This window comes from Eleutherodactylus coqui, chromosome 2 (genome assembly GCF_035609145.1).
Source record: "Eleutherodactylus coqui strain aEleCoq1 chromosome 2, aEleCoq1.hap1, whole genome shotgun sequence".
Taxonomy (NCBI): Eukaryota; Metazoa; Chordata; class Amphibia; order Anura; family Eleutherodactylidae; genus Eleutherodactylus; species Eleutherodactylus coqui.
In genome coordinates, this window is record NC_089838.1 from 212,140,882 (window position 1) to 212,158,897 (window position 18,016).

General features: G+C 46.2%; 1 protein-coding gene across 1 annotated transcript in view; it reads right to left on the reverse strand.

Annotated features, from left to right (window-relative positions):
* The window catches only part of SNX1 (sorting nexin 1), a 48,274-nt gene extending 36,215 nt beyond the window's left edge, over window positions 1-12,059 (reverse strand). The window contains exons 1-2 of the mRNA XM_066592435.1: window positions 11,905-12,059; window positions 406-508 (exon numbers count right to left, since the gene is read on the reverse strand). Coding sequence (XP_066448532.1) covers window positions 406-508; window positions 11,905-12,015 — 214 coding nt within the window. The 5' untranslated portion in view covers window positions 12,016-12,059. The remainder of the gene's footprint in view (window positions 1-405; window positions 509-11,904) is intronic.
* Between the last annotated feature and the right edge of the window lie 5,957 nt (window positions 12,060-18,016).

The following is an 18,016-nucleotide window of genomic DNA, read 5'->3' on the forward strand; positions in this document are numbered from 1 at the left end:
TAAATACTTTAAATACCGCTCTGACAGCGGTACTTAAAGTGTTAACAGCTCTGACGAGCGGCGCGGCTCGTCGGAACTGCTGCCACCGGGTGCCCGCTGTAAGAAACAGCCTGCACCCGACGTTCAGGGGGCCCATGCAGCGTCCCACGATGAGATCGCGGGACGCTGTGTGGTTGCTAGGCAGCCGGGGACCTCCTGAAAGGCCCCAGGGCTGCCTATGCAGAGTGCCCATCAAGCGCACGACTTGATAGGCGCTCTGCATAGACAGCCCTAGGGCCTTTCAGAAGGCCCCCGGCTGCCTAGCAACTGCGATCTGACCGGACAGGCTTCTACCAGGCTTGATAGAAGCCGTTTTCATAAATCTGTTCTTTAGTGTTTTATTCCTACAAAATCTATTATGTATACCTGCAAACAAATCCTGCTCGTCATCATCCAGGAACAGTCCATTTTCTCGTGAAGGTTCTTGGACCACCTCCTTCTGGGGCACTGGAGCAATCACTTCTTTACCCTGGAATATAAGCAGACTGCGTTAAAGTAACAGGCCAAGTGAAGAGACGTATCATGATTACAGGGAGACCTGGCAAAACGTTCTACAAACCAGCTGCTAAGATTACGAACAGGATCTGAGGAGGTTTTCCGTAGCTCTAGGGTGTATCTGGTATTACAGTTCTGCTACACCGGTTAGACGAGCCAAGATGGGAGAAGCACGTTACGGTGATGAACTGGCCCAGCTGATGAATGATCATCTGTGTCGAGTAGACAGACTAAGGGAAAATATAGAAGTGTGTTTCTACAATGAATTTTTGTGTGTGTGTGTGTTTTTTGATTTTTTTTTTAAAGAGATCACAAATCACCCAGGAGTCCCTGTCCAAAAGGGGTTTACAATTTCATTTCTTGTCTTATGCAAATACTAGGGCAAACAGAATGAAAAGCCCAAAGGCCCTTTTACACACACAGATGATCGCTCAAAAGATGGATTTTGAGCAATCATTTTGCATAAACTACCAATTGGTACTAATGCCAATTAGTAGCTTATTAATGCGTGTGAGCTGCCTGGAGCTATATTCAGAGAACAGTGGGTGGTCTGTTCTTTGACTACATTCCCTTTGTTCTGCCATGGGGCTGACAGCTGAGACAATGTTATCAGCGCTCCCACAGAGTCCCTGCTATCAGCTCTTCTGCTGAGCGATGGATTTTATGCTGACCATAAAATCATTGTTTGGCAGAAAAGGGAAAGATGGGCACATTTACACACAATGATTATCGCTCAAAAGCCATCTTTTGAGGGATAATTGTGTGTAAAAGGGCCCTTTTTTGCATGGCACCCTAAGAGCAGGACTTCCAAGTACTCACTTCATTGCAAAGTAAATGGAAATAAATGTATTTTTACAGTAATTCTTTAAACAGTCACCATCTTTTTGCACCCCTCTCTCTAAGGGCAGCACAAGGTAGTCACACGGATTACAGTGTGGATCTGTGCAGTATATTTAGGAGAAACTGGTCGTTTAGTAGTAGGAGTACATGCATAGAGGACTTCTTATAGCCCTAGACATTCATGAGCAACAGGCTAGCTCTACCCCACCCTGCACTCCAGCCCCTGCGTAAGGTTGCAGGAAGCCGTACAGGTGTCATGGCAGCTGGGGTCCTTCTGAAAGGCCAATATCGCACTGGCCCTTGTGAGATTAGCCTTAAAAGGACTGTACCAAGTTATGAAGGACATGGGTCCTTGAGGTCCCCACATGAATGAAGCAGCAGTCCCACAAGCGCAACATGGCTCCGTTCATTTCAATTACTGTGCCGAAAATTCAATGAATGGAGTGGGGGCAAGGATGCACAACCTCCGCTCCATTCATGCCGTGACCTTTGGGACCCATGCTGTCAGGGCTGGTGGGGATCCCAGAGGTCAGACTCCCATAAGGTTATACCCCATCCACAGGAGAGGGATAACTTTAGAATTTACGGCCTTCTACATACAACAATCTGAACTATCAATGCCTTGACAATAACCACTTTCGTCCTGCTCACTGGGGACAAGAGATCGTCACCCGATTGTTCCCAATCATCTTTATTTACATACGGCAAACATACTCCACAGCACTGCCCCCATCGGAGGTAAACATACGGCAAACATACTCCACAGCACCCATCGGAGGTACATGAGCAGAAAGGGAAGAACTCAGACAAATATTACATTTTTTAAAAGATGACAGCCCTACATAATGTAGTGGCAGCCACAAGATAAAAGCTCAGGCAATGGTGAACCAACGCACGATTTTGCAGGTATTACAGGCAAAATTGTGCAGCTATTCCCCACTGTATGTGTGCGCGGTTTACAGTCGCTGCTGGGGTGAAGACGTACATGAGAAATATGCAGCTCATCCAATAATACTGTTTCCTGACTGTGTGTTAGGGGGCATTCACACGGGCGTATGCATATTTCGGCCCATGAATGTGCAGCGTATTTACAGGGTGTCTTTTTACATCCATATAAAGGAAGAAAAAAAAACCCCCACAAAATCCCATTAATTTTTTGCATAAATACGCAGCAAATACGTAGGTTTCCCACATATTTACGCCCATTGATTTTAATGGCAATTTCAGTGCATAATATGCACCAAGATAGGACATGCCGCAGCTTTCGGTCAAATGAAAAAATAGGCGGCTGTGATTGAACCTATTTAAATTAAATGGCACTATTCACCGTGTATCACTAACGTAAAAAATACACTGCATATATATGTATGTTCGCGTGTAAGAACCCTTAGGGCTCATTCACACGGGCGTAGGAGTACAATGCTGCGAGTCTCGCAGTGTTGTACTTAGCGCAGCCCAGGATAATGGCGTCACGAACATGCGCAGTGTGGCTTTTTTTAAAATCAAATCACCTGCTCTGTGAAGAGCGGGACTCCGTATTAAACGCTGTCCATTCGCATGGATTGCGAAGGAGCGTTTCAATACGCAGCCCTTCAGAGGCTCCATATGAAACGCAGAGAAATAGAGGAAGCTGCGATTTATTTTTCCAACGTTTTATACAGATGTCCCCTCGCAGCTCCAACGCAGGTGTGAAGGGAAGAAGTCCATAGACCTTCATTGCCTCCATTCACCGCGTGTTACACATGGGAAATATATGTGCCTAATATGCAGTGACAATACGCCCGTGTGAATGAGCCTCCACTTTCCAGCAGAGTTCCTGGCGAATGACTCATTTCTGGACGCGGCGCACAAGTCATGTGTCCTGGGAGGTCGGGAGTTGACTGTTCTTTTCACGTGGTGAATGTGCAGCTTGTTGGAGAATTCCTGCAGCCGCTGAAATGTTTCCATCAGCAAAATGTTTTGTAATCTTGCCAAAAATCCAGCTTACACAGAAACATTAGAGACGAGTCCTGACCACAAACAAGCAGAAGGTGAGGCGGTTGTACAGGCAGCGTCCCCAATGCAAACAGCAACAAGGGTGCGGCTCCTGAAGTGCACCCAACTGCAGCCTGTCATCACTACCAGGGATCACCTGTACTACCTGCCGAATATACATCCCAAATATAGTGTCTGTGCTGCAGGAACCAGCAGAACCGTCTACACTGCACATACCACAATACCCCTCAACCATGTGATAGAACGGGCAATAAAAGGGACATTATACTCCCTGCCGCCGCGCCAACATCACATCACTGCTTCACCTTTTACTCTGTAACAAAGAATTATCGCACACGCAGCAAGTCTAAACATGGCCGTAGGGCCTTCTTACAACGAACGATCATCGTTCGAATAACCACTGAATCAGGACAAAAGAACAATGATCCTTCAATGCAAACAGCCAACAATTGACCGAGAATTTGTTCGCTTACCGTTTGTCCGTTTTATGCAGAGAGAAAAATTGTCGCTCAGGCATTTGCAACCCATTCCCAGAGCCCCCCACGGACCGACAGCTACGCGGAAAAGAAAAAATCCCGAAACTGTTCAAATGATTATTGGCGCTTGTAAAAGGACAACTTGTTCGCTCGCTCAGTCGTCTCAGCTATTACTTGCTCCATGTAAAAGAATCCTGAGGGTGGTTTTTACACGGGCGATAAAATTGCGCAATGTGAGTGGGAGTAAAAATGCAGCATTATGAAACCAATGATTTTTAATGGTTTCCTTCACATTTGTGATGTTTTCACTCATACAATGCTGCAAGAAAAAGAAAAATTTGCGGTATTCCCTCTCTGCGATAAAAAAAAAACCCAAAAAAAACAACACCGCAAGCGGTAGCGATGTTTCTGCAAAAAAAGTATATATTTTTTCCTACAGCTAGGTAAGATTTTTCAGGAAAGGGCTTATACTTAAAGCCCTTCCCTGAAAATCACTGCAAGGGTTGCCGGCAGGCCATTGCTTTCAAGGAGACCAGCAGCAGCAGCAGCGGCCCCATTGAGAGCAAGGCTCTTAACCCAAGTTTTTGTTCTTAAATCAGAGCAAAAATTCGGGAGAGCCTGCTCTCAAGTCAAAAAGCTTGTAAGCCGAGGCACTCCTAACCCAAGGAATCACTGTATATGCAATCCACACGTATAGGTTTGCCTTAATAGTGTTGTCTTGTAAAAGCAAATTATCACCATCCACAGAATAGGGGATAACTAGATTAATGGGGGCCTTATCACTGAGACCCAGGAGTGGGGGCCCCAAACGAATGGAGGGGGCCTTGAGTATGTGCGCTGCAGCTCCATTTAGTTCAATAAGTCTGCCAGGGATAGCGTACTTCAAGTACTCATTTATTTCTGTCCGTCCCACAGAAAACGAATGAAGCGGCACTGTGATGCTCGGACGCTGCTCCTACTTAGCTTCTCCCCACTGCTGGGGGAAAGGGGAGTGGATGTGTGCAGTGAGGATTACAGAGGGACACGATCCGGGTTAATTAGACCTGTATTAACTATCCTGTGGATAACTGATAAAAAGTCTGTCTTGTGAATACCCCTTTAAGAACATTTAGAAAAATTGCTTACAGCAGTTTCATGTACATAGCCACAAACGTTTGGACTCATTGACTTCTATAGAAAAGTGCTCTACACAAGATCTGTGACCTCAGCCGGACGTCAGCTGTCAAAAACAGCAGTCAACAGACACGGATTGAGTAGGCTTAGTTCTTGCCGCCGCTGTGTACATCAACACCTGCTATACATGTATGGGGGAGGTTAAAAAATAAAAAAAAGGGAAGGAAACGTCCGTGGATGTGAATGTACCACTGATCACCTAACAAATCAAAGGTTTGTGTGGTTGTCAGCTGATCACATCTTTTACGTGGCAGTAAAAATAATGCAGCACGTGTGTAAGGAGCGAGGTGCCGTCCACAATAATGGAGCTACATGTGCCAGAACAATCACACTGATGATCAATCATACAGAGTAGTGATGACAGTGTGGGAGTAGGTAAGATTTTATTATGTGTGCTGTATACATGTAAAACATAGATCAGAATAATTAACCTCTATTTTAATTACACAGAGCCTTAACCAATTGAGTTTTAGGTAGATCCATGAAAAATCTAATTGTGCCAGGAAGAGGCATCTTCTGAAGGTCACCATACCGATGGATTCTGCCCAGAGAGGAGTCATGGTGCGTCATCCACTCTTACCACCCATTACTATTTACTTTCACTTTGGTTGGAAGGTCTTTGTGCGAGTTATAAATATTAGTGCTTATGGGCAGTAAACTCAGACTACTTCAGACCACATTCCAGGCAGTGTGCCATTTGTAAGCTTCCCCGTGCTCCAACATTAACTCACCTGAAAACATAACTAGCGAATATTGCGCTGACAATAGAAAAAAAGCCTCTACCCCCTCCTTGACCGACCTCGTTATCCAACCTATCCTAAGTTTTAGATTGCCATACTATTTGGGATCCTGCCGTGTTCTCTCTTTTGATTCATTTATGATGTAGCTGTGATTTTGCTGTTCTGCATTTAGCACGTTTTACAGGCTATTCATTCCTATACGGATTATTGTGCCTGGTGGAGATATTAGAGCGTCCCCTAGGGGTCGCCAGACAAGTTTATTTGTTATATGCATATCTATTTATGGGTCTGGCTTGTATGCATCTTTTTGGGGGAAGGTAGTGTGGTACAGGTCACGTACTGCAGTGCCCTCTACTGGTAATGGTTTGTATGTGTCTTTTTGACACCATCTTAAAGGGGTTGTCCCGAGGCAGCAAGTGGGTCTATACACTTCTGTATGGCCATAATAATGCACTTTGTAATATACATTGTGCATTAATTATGAGCCATACAGAAGTTATAAAAAGTTTTTTACTTACCTGCTCCGTTGCTAGCGTCCTCGTCTCCATGGTGCCGACTAATTTTTGGCCTCCGATGGCCAAATTAGCCGCGCTTGCGCAGTCCGGGTCTTCAGCAGTCTTCTATGGAGCCGCTCGTGCCAGAGAGCGGCTCCATGTAGCTCCGCCCCGTCACGTGCCGATTCCAGCCAATCAGGAGGCTGGAATCGGCAGTGGACCGCACAGAAGAGCTGCGGTCCACGAAGACAGAGGATCCCGGCGGCCATCTTCAGCGGTAAGTATTGAAGTCACCGGAGCGCGGGGATTAAGGTAAGCGCTCCGGTAAACTTTCTTTACTTCCCTGCATCGGGGTTGTCTCGCGCCGAACGGGGGGGGGGGGGGGGGGGTTGAAAAAAAAAAAACCCGTTTCGGCGCGGGACAACCCCTTTAAAGGGTGTCACTTACTTTTAGCTCTATAAGCTAAGCTTATGGGCTGAAGGTAGGTGACCTGCTGAGTCCGGGGATGTACGTTTTATACTTACCTCCCTTATTGTGACCCGGTATCACCGCTGAAGTGCTAATTTTATAATGGGCGGACTACTTAGCAGCGCCGCTCAATGCACTGCCCCGCAGCTTTCAGCGCCAAGACCGGGGGAATAAGAGGGTAGGTAAGTAGAACACTCACCTCCCCGGACTCAGTGGGTCATCAACTTTCAGCCCATAAGCTTAGCTTATACAGGCAACAGCCTTTTCAATGTTTTTAATATTGTGTATATGTGATTATGTTCAAGCCCGAGGCCTATTTAACTTCTATGCCGAGATGATCATAAGGCAATGCAATCTGGATGAACCCCCAATGGGAGTGAAAATTGGTGGAAGAAACAAACAAACAATCTTCGATATGCTGACGACACAACTCTACTTGCAGAAAATGACCTTGAATACTTAATTCGGAGAGTCATAGAAGAAAGCGAACACATGGACTGTATCTCAATATTAGGAAAACAAGCTGCTAACAGCAGTAAGCAATGTTGTATCATGCATAACAATCCACAATGAAGAAATTCAATCAGTCCAAGATTTCACTTTCCTTGGATCCAAGATCGACCGCAGCAATCAAACGAAGAATCAGCCTTGGCCGTAGTGCAGTGCAAGGAATAATGACGATATGGAAGAGCAAAGTCATCAGCATTACAACAAAGACCCGAATAATCCATGCAATCATTTCCCCAATAACTACATATGCGAGAGCTGGACACCCAAGAAAGTGGACAGAAGGATGGAGGCCTCTGAGCTATGGTGCTGGCGGCGTATGCTGCACATACCATGGACAGAGATGGTCACAAATAGGGCGATCCTAGACCGTGTCAGGCCAAAAGTATCACTGGAAAGCAGAAGCACCAACAACGGCTTTCATACTTTGGTCATGTCATACGAGCCAACAACATTAATGCTCGGCACAGTCAGTGGGTCCAGAAGGACGCCGACGAAGACGCTGTCTAGACACAATCAAGGATGACACGAACATGACTGTGGAAAATCTGAAGGAAGCGGTCAAAGACAGGGAAGCATGGAGTATGCCAATCCACAAGGTGACGCAAAGTCCGCAACTACATCATGTAGTTCTGTGAAAAGCTTTGATTGTTGTTCTTCATTGGTCATGCTCTTAGGCACCTTCACACTGGCGAGTTTGATATCAGGCCACGAGGCCTCCTTTTTAACCCTTAGCGACAACAAATGGGCTTTTTTTTTTTACTGGCGTCACCAACGGGGTTTAAACCTATACTTACATCTTTTTAAGGCGGTTGCTTGGCTGATCACTAACAGCCAGGCTTCTATGCTAACGAACAGTAGCAGAAAAAACTCAGATCCTAGCGGATTAAATCACAATCAATAGCAACTGCAGCATGTAAGCAGATTACGGGGGAGGTGGCTCCAGTATTATTGTATCTTGACGCCACCAGAAGTACTGGTGGAGCCAAGATACAGTGTGTTTGACAGGGGGTTGACACCCCCTGTTCATGATTGGCTGCAGGGCATTCTCCCCTTCCTCCGGCTGACAGGTCCTGCTTCTGCCCCCGATGTGACTGTAGCCAGCATCCCAGCAGCCCCGCTGTGACTCTTCCTGGCGCCCCATACTCCGGCTCACAGCTCCTGCTATCACCTCTGGTGCATTGTAGCGGCCCCACTGTGACTGTCCCTGGCAGCTCTTCCTCGGTCTCACAGCTGCTGCTCCTGGGCATGCTGTGACTGTAGGCAGCACTGGGTTCCCAGCAGCGCTGTAGGTCAGCGCCTCCGCTGCCTTGTACCCGCCCTGCAGTGACTGTCCCTGGCGCCATTTCCATTACCTTCACCAACATGCAGGAAGGTGAGAGGCTGCAGTCAGCACATGTCAGCAGTGGTGAGCAGCTGTGGGGTGCTCATTGCTGCACTTTGGCTGCCAACGGTGCCGGAGTGTATGTTCCCCGGGCAAAGTGTGGATTGTTTTTTGCCTGCCGTGGAGGGTTAGGGATTAGTTCTCGTTTTAGGCTTACATTAGTAGGTGTAAAACAAATAGCATCAAAAAGAGTTCAACAAAGCTTAAAGTGGTTTCTGGACTTTTTTCTTTTAAACTAATGATCTATGCTCTGATTCTTTAGCTGATGGTGCACTGACCAAGAGAAGAGAAGAAAGTATAATAAGTTCGTGGTGCCTCCATTGATGTCAATAGGAGTGAAGCCAGCGCTCCCATTTCCTCTTCTGACCAGTGATGGACTATGTCCAGAATGCTGTACTGACAGCGGGATGGACAAACAGCTGGTGGACAGGGGTCCCATTGATCAACTACTGATTACCTATCTAGACGATTGTCTCTTTTTACCTGATGACCCAAGTGTGATTGTTCTCAGCAAGAGAAACCACGTAATCTTGTAGATATGATACCTTTTAATGGCTAACAAAAATACATGATGTTATTGCAAGCTTTTGAACCTACGCAGGGTTGTTCCTCAGGCATACTCGAATCAAAACTTTAAAAAAAAAAAAAAAAGAGACCAGACAACCCCTTCATGGAAAAAAATCCAATAAAAATACACATTTTTCTGCACAAATTTCTTTTTAAAAAGCAACACTTAAGTATCATCACATTCCTAATGACCCAGGCAATGAAAATAGTCTTTTATCGTGCATGGTGAACGCCATAAAGATCATTTAAAAAACAGAAATGCCATCATTTTTCTATTGTTTGCCTCCCCAAAAACCCTGCAAATAAAAAGCCAATCCGAAAGTCCCATGTACCTCAAAATGGTACAAACAAAAACAACTCTTTCCGCAAAAATACAATTGCTCCGTTACCGGAAAAATAAAAATGCTAAAATGTGGTCATGTAGATTCAGTTGTTTTGCTTTAAAAACATGTTTTATTGTGCAAAAGTAGAAAAAAATAAATCTAAAAATAAACAGTAATCATGTGGATTCAGATAAGTTATGTTATTTTTACTGAATGATGAATGCCATAAAAAGAATAACCCAGAACAATGACAGAATTTCTGGATTTTTTTTTTCTCTCCCCCCCCCCCACCACCACCCAAAAAATGCAATAAAAGCAACACAGCACATTGTATGTACCCCACAGTGGTGCCATTAAATACAACTCGCCCCACAAAAAAACAAGCCCTTATACAGCTATGTCAATGAGTTATGGCTTCTGCAGTGCAACAATGAAAATTGCCTGGTCACTAAGGGGTTAAGTTACAAGTCTGTAAGAGGTGTAAAAGTTTCCAGAACTGCTGGCACAATGTAAAGATTTTCCTGCATGCATTAAAGGAGTGCAGTCAGCCAAGACAGCAAAACCAGCAGTTGTGTACATGTTGCTTCACCACAACGGTGATCTCATGACCACAACCGGGGCAGAACCGCAGCAACAACAGGTGAGAGCAGGACTTATTAAGGGGAAGTCCTGTGCGGTGGGTGATCTGCAGGCCACGGGCACACAGCAGGCATTGTGGGGAAATCAGGGAGAGTCCTGAATGAAGCACCTTGTACATTCAGATGAATGGGACAGCTGCAGAAATTTCTGCAACCAATCTGCTGCGTGTAAACGTGGGCTAAAGGTCCTGCGAACAATTACATTTATTTACACTACTTTGCATCAGTTTTTATTTTCATGCCACTGGGCTCCAGGCGGCCGCCAAGAGTCTGCATGTAGCAGCATGACTCTTCAGCTTTGTTGCCATTTGTAGCTATCTTGTTGCCATTTCTGTGCAGATGACATTGCTGTGTACACATATCTGGGAGATGCTGGCGTTAGGGAGGATATCTGTGCGGGATGGTTTCTGAGCAGCTGTGGAATGTAGGTAGATAATAAGGCTGGGTTCACACGGGACGGATTTGTCGCGAAAATTTCGTGCGGAATTTCGCCACGGCAGATCCGCATGCGGCCGCTAATCCCGGGATTAGCCAGCCATGCGGATGAGATTTCTCAGAAATCTCGACCACACAGGACGGCCAATCCGCTGTTGCTAAGCCGGCAGAAGCCGCCGCTACGGCGCAGATTTGCCGGCCGCAGCATGTTTTGTTTTTTTTCCCGGCTGCGCTCTCCTCTATAGGAGCGCCGGCCACAGTGGAAGGGCGAGCGGCCGGGCCGCTTCAAAGCCGGCGCGGGTTTTGCAGCAGCGGCTCTCCCGGTCGCTGTGGCCAAACCGCGAGATTTCCGCCGAGAATCCGCCCTGTGAGAACCCAGCCTAAGAGTGGTTCACACCTGCGCTGGAGATTCCGTTTTCCTGCTCATTTCGGGGAGCAGGAAAGGGGAATCCCCGCAGCTGAGTGGCTCCGCCTCTTGAGCACTGAACAGCGCCGGATGGACCCCACTGACGATAAGCACTCTGTCCGCTCTACGCCGAGTTGCGTGGCTTTTTGACAGAAGAGAAAGCGCTGCATACGAAGCTTTTTCTTCCAGTATTTTGAGCCAGATCTGTGACGGAGCCTTCGGCCGGATGTTCCAGCGTAGATGTGAGACCGGCCTGTGAGACTGTGTGGATCAGGACTGGGAGTAGGCGAGTATCAGTGCGTCTTCTATGGAGAACCCTTGTTCTGTGAGCTCTGAAGGGGATTTGATTAAGAGGGAAGTGGATGTGATTAGACCAAAGGAGCGGAGCACCGGGTGTTATACTATGGGGGTCAGTGATGGATGTGATCATACTATTAGGGAGCGGAGCACCCACTATTATTATACAAGGTACATTGTGCACACCTGCACGGGAGTGGAGGGCAGGTAGGTAGTCAGGTGGTCCCTGAGCTTGTAAATGGTGCACATCTGCACGGCCGCAGAGTGGAGGGCAGGTAAGTAGCCATGCGTGTCCCTTAGCTTGTGAATGCTGCACACCTGCGGAGTGGAGGGCAGGTAGGTAGCCAGGTGTGTCCCTCGTAGATGGTGCACAGCCACAGAGAGGGCAGGTAGGTAGCCAGGTGGTCCCTGAGCTTGTACATGGTGCACACCTGTACTGCCGGCACCCAGCAGCCCCCCGGCAGGGATGTCCTCCCCCTGCTCCTGTGACATACCCCGTGCAGTGCGGCCATGGACGGGCAGACTACACAATGACAGCACGGAGCGCCGCTCTGCAGGCAGCAGCTGACATGATGACCGCCAGCTGCCGCCGCTACTTCCCTCTAACTGTTACCCCGTGCTACTCACAGCGCCGGTGAAGATGTCCTCTCCCTCCGTATCACTGTCACTGCCCGCCGCCTCCTCATCTTCGTCCAGTTCCGGGGGACCGTGCTGCAGGACTCCACTTTCATCCGCCATCACTGGAGCTGCCGGAAGCGGGGGGATCGCACAGGAACACCGAGGGCGATGGCGAGCTGACGTCAGGCACAGAAGAAAGAAAACAAGTGCGAAGCCGCGCCCCCGTGTGGACGAACGGCGGTAGTGATGGGGAACAAGTCATGCCATAGGCATGTATACAGTCAGCTGGGGGGAAAGGTGAACGCAAACTGTAATTAACTCGCTAAAGTACATCAAAAACATAATGTACAGTAACATATAATGCACAGTGTTTGGATAATGGCCTCAACTGTGTATGGAAAGGTTGCATCTTTATAACAGATTGGTTTTAAAAAAAAAGCATAGGCCCACTAAAAATATTGTTTATAGTTAAATCCAGCCTGTAATTATGAACAGTTTTTGTATTTTCACTTATTGAAAAAAAAGGTTTATATCCCCAAATATTCCAGGATTAATGTTAGAATAGCGCCACCTACTGTCTGTATCCACCTCAGTAACAGTTCCAACTACTCAGTGTTGCTTCTCTCTGCCAGGCCCAGGCTGGCTTCTGGCCTATTAAGCAGAGTACTGGAGGGCAACTGGCCTAGAGGGCTGCTCCTGCATGGCCTGAACCTTGCAACCTCTGGCTGTTCTTACAAATATATTATCCCCGAGCTGCCCACAAGGTCAGGGCCTGATGTTACCTATAGGGTGCAGCACAAAGACCATTTATAGACTAGAGTGGCAGTAGGGGCCCATTGATGCTACACTTGCACTGATCAGACGGGGAGAGTTTCCCTCTAACTACTGAAATAGGCTGTTTTGCCCATGTTAGGCTCCGCTCTCAAGACAGGGGGAGGCAGAGAAGAGCCAGAGGCGCATGGCAGAAGATTGTGGGCGAAGAAGCACCATAAGTGTTAGGTGGAAGCTTCACCCACTGAAGATACTGAAACTCTCTCAGCGCTACAAACAGCTCAAAATTCGTTCAAAAGAAAGAGAGAATGAAGGTTTGAGCGATCATTTTGCACAAGCTGCTAATGAACACTAATGCCCATTAGTAGCTTTTCAGCTTCATTTGCATGTAAATGAGGCTCCTGTTGCTGTATGCAGACAACAGCAGGTGGTCTGTTATCTTCATACAACCCCTTTGTTCTGCCATTGGCCAGCAGCTAGTAGTATTTACACGCAACGATTATCTCTCAAAATACATAGTTTGAGCGAATTTTGAGCAATAATCATCCCATGTAAATGGCGCTTAAAGGGGTTCTGACCCGAATAATGTTTTTATGCTTTAACAGCCATTGTTCCCTGGTCTGCAGAATGGACACAGGGAACCCACGATTTATGGCTTGTTAAAGCATAAAAACCTTATACTGTGATAGACATGATGATTAGTCAGTGTAAAATGTCTATTGATTTGTACTAAACTAGATGTATTACGCAGCTGTAGTGACTTTAACTCTTAGAGGCTAACGACTGCATAATCTCATTATAGTAATTGCTGGACAATGGCATGGTGAAAGATGTGTGTTTTATAACTTCAGCCTAATGTGGAACTCTGCTGCATAAGGAAAGAGTTAAATCACAGTACTATATGTTTTGCTTGTGTTCATCTTGGATGTTTCCCCAGCCCTGCCCCCACACAGAAACTTCTTAAATAACACAGAGACCTCTCAAACAATGACTTGTCACGTACACAGAAATTCCTTCAGCTAGGACAAAGTCCAAGCTACATTGGACTTGAGAGAGGTGTGGGGAGGGGGAGGCGGGGATTCTATATGATCCGACAAATGAGAATCCTATATGTTACTGATGTAATCCGTTGCACGCCCATAAAAAGGCGGTTATCATGTGTTACAATAAAATCCTGAGACTCTACACATTTGGGTAGAGACTCTCTCAGCTTAGACCGGCATTTGTGTCTGATCTGATCGATGATGTGTGCACACTATACAATTTGGAAGCTACAGAATACCCCGAAACCTGCTGGAGGAAAATATGATCCAGTTCAATTGGAGTCCCTGGGTGAGCCGAGTAGAGATTTTGATTTCTTTTATTCTGGAAAAATACAGAGATCGGCAGATAGCACGCAGAACTCAGGGGCCCGAAAATCTACAGAACACGGTAAGATTGCTTTATGTAAATCTACCAATGTAAGCTGATTTCTAACTGCTAATCTGCCTGTTTCTGATCCAGAGTGATAAATCAATGAAAGGCAGGTAATCTAGTTCTTTCTACTCGGAAAAAGACACCGTTTTAACCTGCCTTAGGGGTATTCTGTATGCTGGTATGTTATGCCTGAGACGGTTAAAGATTGTGTATACAAGACCAAGAGACAAATTCTGTGAGGGTTAATGTGTCAGAAGGGTAGACTTGGCTGTTTAAGTTTGAGGGCACACGCCAGAGGGACACATACTCCTAGGTAACTAGTGTGAGGTCAGGAAAATTTAAAATACATGTATTCCCGGTATGATTGAGCGTGTTATGTTCTCATATGTGAAAAGGAATATGCGGGAATTATAGCCGTGGTGTGACGGCTGAAGTCTCCGGATATTTTTGAGGTCTTGGTCACTGAATATAATCGTCAGTCTCTGTGTATAGCTAAATGTCCTGTCCAGACTGTGTGCAGAGAGTGCTGTTGGGGATTACTAGTAGAGGGTGGGTTGTTGCAAAAGTAGGTGAGATATATACCTTGAGCCGTTGTGGGTATTCTCCAGTAATCACGTCTGTTCGGTATTATAGAATTAATGTGCAGTGTTTATTATTGGGGGAGGGTTACTGATAAGAGAGTGGGCTGAAGTTAAGCCACTGAAAGCATTTCCCAGTTAACCTGTCTGTTCCCTTTGTCTTGTGATTCTAGTGTTAATGCGCATTGTGATATACGAGGGATATTAGAAGAGATGGGTGGAATTTGGTAAAGGAGTTTTACTGTGTCTAGAAAGTTCAAATAGGATAGAATAAGCAGGCAGAATAGAATGCAGGATGTTGTGGAATATGCAAAACATGTAGAAACGTTTTACAAAGAAAAGGATCAGGAAAAGTTGCAGAAAGAAATGTCAGGTTATGGACAGATAAGCAGAACGAAAAGAAATGAGTATGGTAAGATAGACTGTAGAAAGTTTTCAGAAGATGAGCAGGAAGCCCAGCAGAAAGAAAGGTGTTTTAGCTAGTTTTTGCTAGGAGGTGGTATAACGTAGGAAAGAGATCCAAGAGGGGAAAGCGTGTAGTGGGGGATGTGTGTATTGTCTATATTATGAACAATGTAATGCCTTTGTGTTGACTACAGCCCCTCCCTGTAATGGCGGCCGCACTTGCAATGTTTCTACAGCAAGGGTGGTGAGCTCTGCCCCCACCCTGAAATTATTTCCCCCCCCATGTGCTCACTTTCAGGGTGTGTGATGTTACTTCCGGTCCCTCCCCATCCGGGACAGGACCTGGCCCCGCCCCTTCCTCCAGTGGCCATTTTGCCTCACCTGGAAGTGCTGCCGCCCCTGGCCCCGCCCCTTCCTCCGGCAGCCATCTTGCCTCACCTGGGAGATTTGTAGCCCCGCCCCTTTCTGCCTCTGGCGGCCATTTTGCCGCACTTAGGAGGCCTACATTCCCCAATGCCACTGTATCCAGTGCTAAAATTATGATTGTCTGAAGTAAGGTTTTGTTTGACCAGACTTTGTTACACTCCAAAATGTGGCCACCTTGGATGTGTGATAAGTTCAGGGAAACAAACCTTTGTGAAGATGCAGCTTGGGACATAGTAGACGACTAAGCTGGTTTATAGTGTATGGAAGATTGGAGTTGATGCATGGGGGACAGAGGCCAGGGATCCATGAAAGTGGACGCTCTCTCATGGTGTGTTCCCAGGGGCTCTGTTTTCCACTGCCCGCTTCTCCAATGGATGTTCAGACAGATGATGTTATGGAAGGCTCCTACAGATGGAATAATTTCCCTATAGTCACCCAGCAAACTTTTTCACGCAATTTGATGAAGTAATTTTACTTTTTATGTGAGAAAGAGGGATTGAATTGCCCAGAGTAGGATGTTAATTCATCCGTATTCTTTAGTTTTTTCCTTAAGTCTTTTGTATATTCTAGTGTCAGTCTACACTGAAGCTATAATTATATTCCGACAGGAGAGTGAAAGTTAAACGCTGGAGATTCCCTGAAATACTATTACACCGGGTGACGTAAAATTTTACTTGTGTTGCGCCCCCTTGTGTTAAAAAATGCTAACTGCGACCTGACAAAAAAAAAAATAAAATCTAAAGGATATTTTCGCTCAGGCTTCGCTGCATACAATGTCACCTTGACCTACAAAGTGCTTGTTTTTGTGCCTCTTGGTTTCCTTTTTCAACGTTGTACTAGTTTGAACGCGATTACTCTTTTTCCATTGAGTATTCCGATTCAAAGGGGGGGAGGCATAGGTGATCTGGGTCATAGATGATCTAGGTGTTGTAGATCAGCTATTGGGTTTAAAAAAAAATAAAAAAATGATTTTGTGCTACAAGATTCCGTGCCATGTGAAATAGAACATCAACACGATTATTTAGTACTAATACAGTAAGAAACTGCAGGTATGCAAACAGTTACCGGAACCTCTGTTGATAATGTATATGTTGAGCTTTTTGCAGATGGTACCAGGGTGAGGATTGATGACTCCACATCGGATATGCAGTGGTCACACAACAAGATGTCCTAGAAGCAGAAGCTCTGCCTCCGCATGTCTCAGCACAAGAAGCGGAACTGAAGGCCCTCACTGAGGCGAGTAGAGTGGCGAGAGGTAAGACGGCAACCCTTTACACTGACTCCTGGTATGCATTTGGCATAGCTCATGATTACGGCCCAATATGGAAGGCCAGACAGTTTTTTACCTTAGCAGGACAACCAATTGAGAATGGTGCAGCGGTGCAGAGTCTCATGGAGGCCCTACTTCTACCTGACAAAGTTAAGAGTTCGCACCGATTCCTACACTGGAGAAGCGAGAGACGACACCCTCGCCGACAGCACAGCAAAGGCAGCGGCCCTCAAGCCGTGGAAGAAAGAAGAAAGATACTGACAGCATGAGTCAGTGGTAAAAACTTTGGACGTTGACAAAATTTGGACTTTGATATGCTAAAGACTTTTACAGTTACAAGCCAGCAAGGAAGAAAAGAATAAATGGACTAATATGGGAGCAGCAGAAACAGGACAGCGTAAGGTGAACAGTCAACAGCACTTGCCTACCACAGTTCCTGTATCCCATGATGGCCCAGCTGATGGACGCAAAGACCCACCTAGTAAAGCAGCAATGACGACAACGCTTGAAAGAGGATGGGCGACTCCTGGGTTCTCTGTAGCTGCTGCATCATTAGTCCAGTTTAGCATGATCTATGCCATAGGTGAGTCAGGGCAGAAGTAAATTTGCCACATCACACTTGCCGGGACCACTCTACCCATTTCAGGGATTGCAAATTGACTACGTTCAGCTCCCACTTGTTCGGAAGTATGAATACGTGCTTGTTGTTGTTGATGTCTTTGCAGGTTGGAGGCCGACCCTGTTACCAAGGCAAACAAGTAGGTAACCGCAAAGAAGCTCATGAACGAGGTAAACTGTGAATATGGGGTGCCAGAAGTGATTCAGAGTCAGACAGAGGTATAAACTTCGCAGGTGAATGTAACATGTCATGTCTGCTCTGGGTGTATCCCAGGCCTTTTACATACTCAACCACCTTTAGAGTAGTGGAAAGGTGGAGAGACGTAGTGGCACGCTAAAAAGTAAGATACTTAAAAATGACGCCACTTTGGAAAGACTGTCATCCAATAGCTCTATTCAGTGTTAGATATGAACCCAGGGGGGATCATGCATTATCTTCCTACGAGATTGTTTGGGCTAGCCCCAAGGCTAGGTTGCTACTATCCTCAGTAGTTACAATTGCAATCTGATGTGTTGACTAGGTATGTGATTTCTGTTGTTAAAGCACTAACCAAAGCCTATGCACAGGTGTTCTCTTCCAGACTCAGAGGCAGACACTGGGACACATATCTTGCAGCCCAAGGATTGGGTGTGTGTC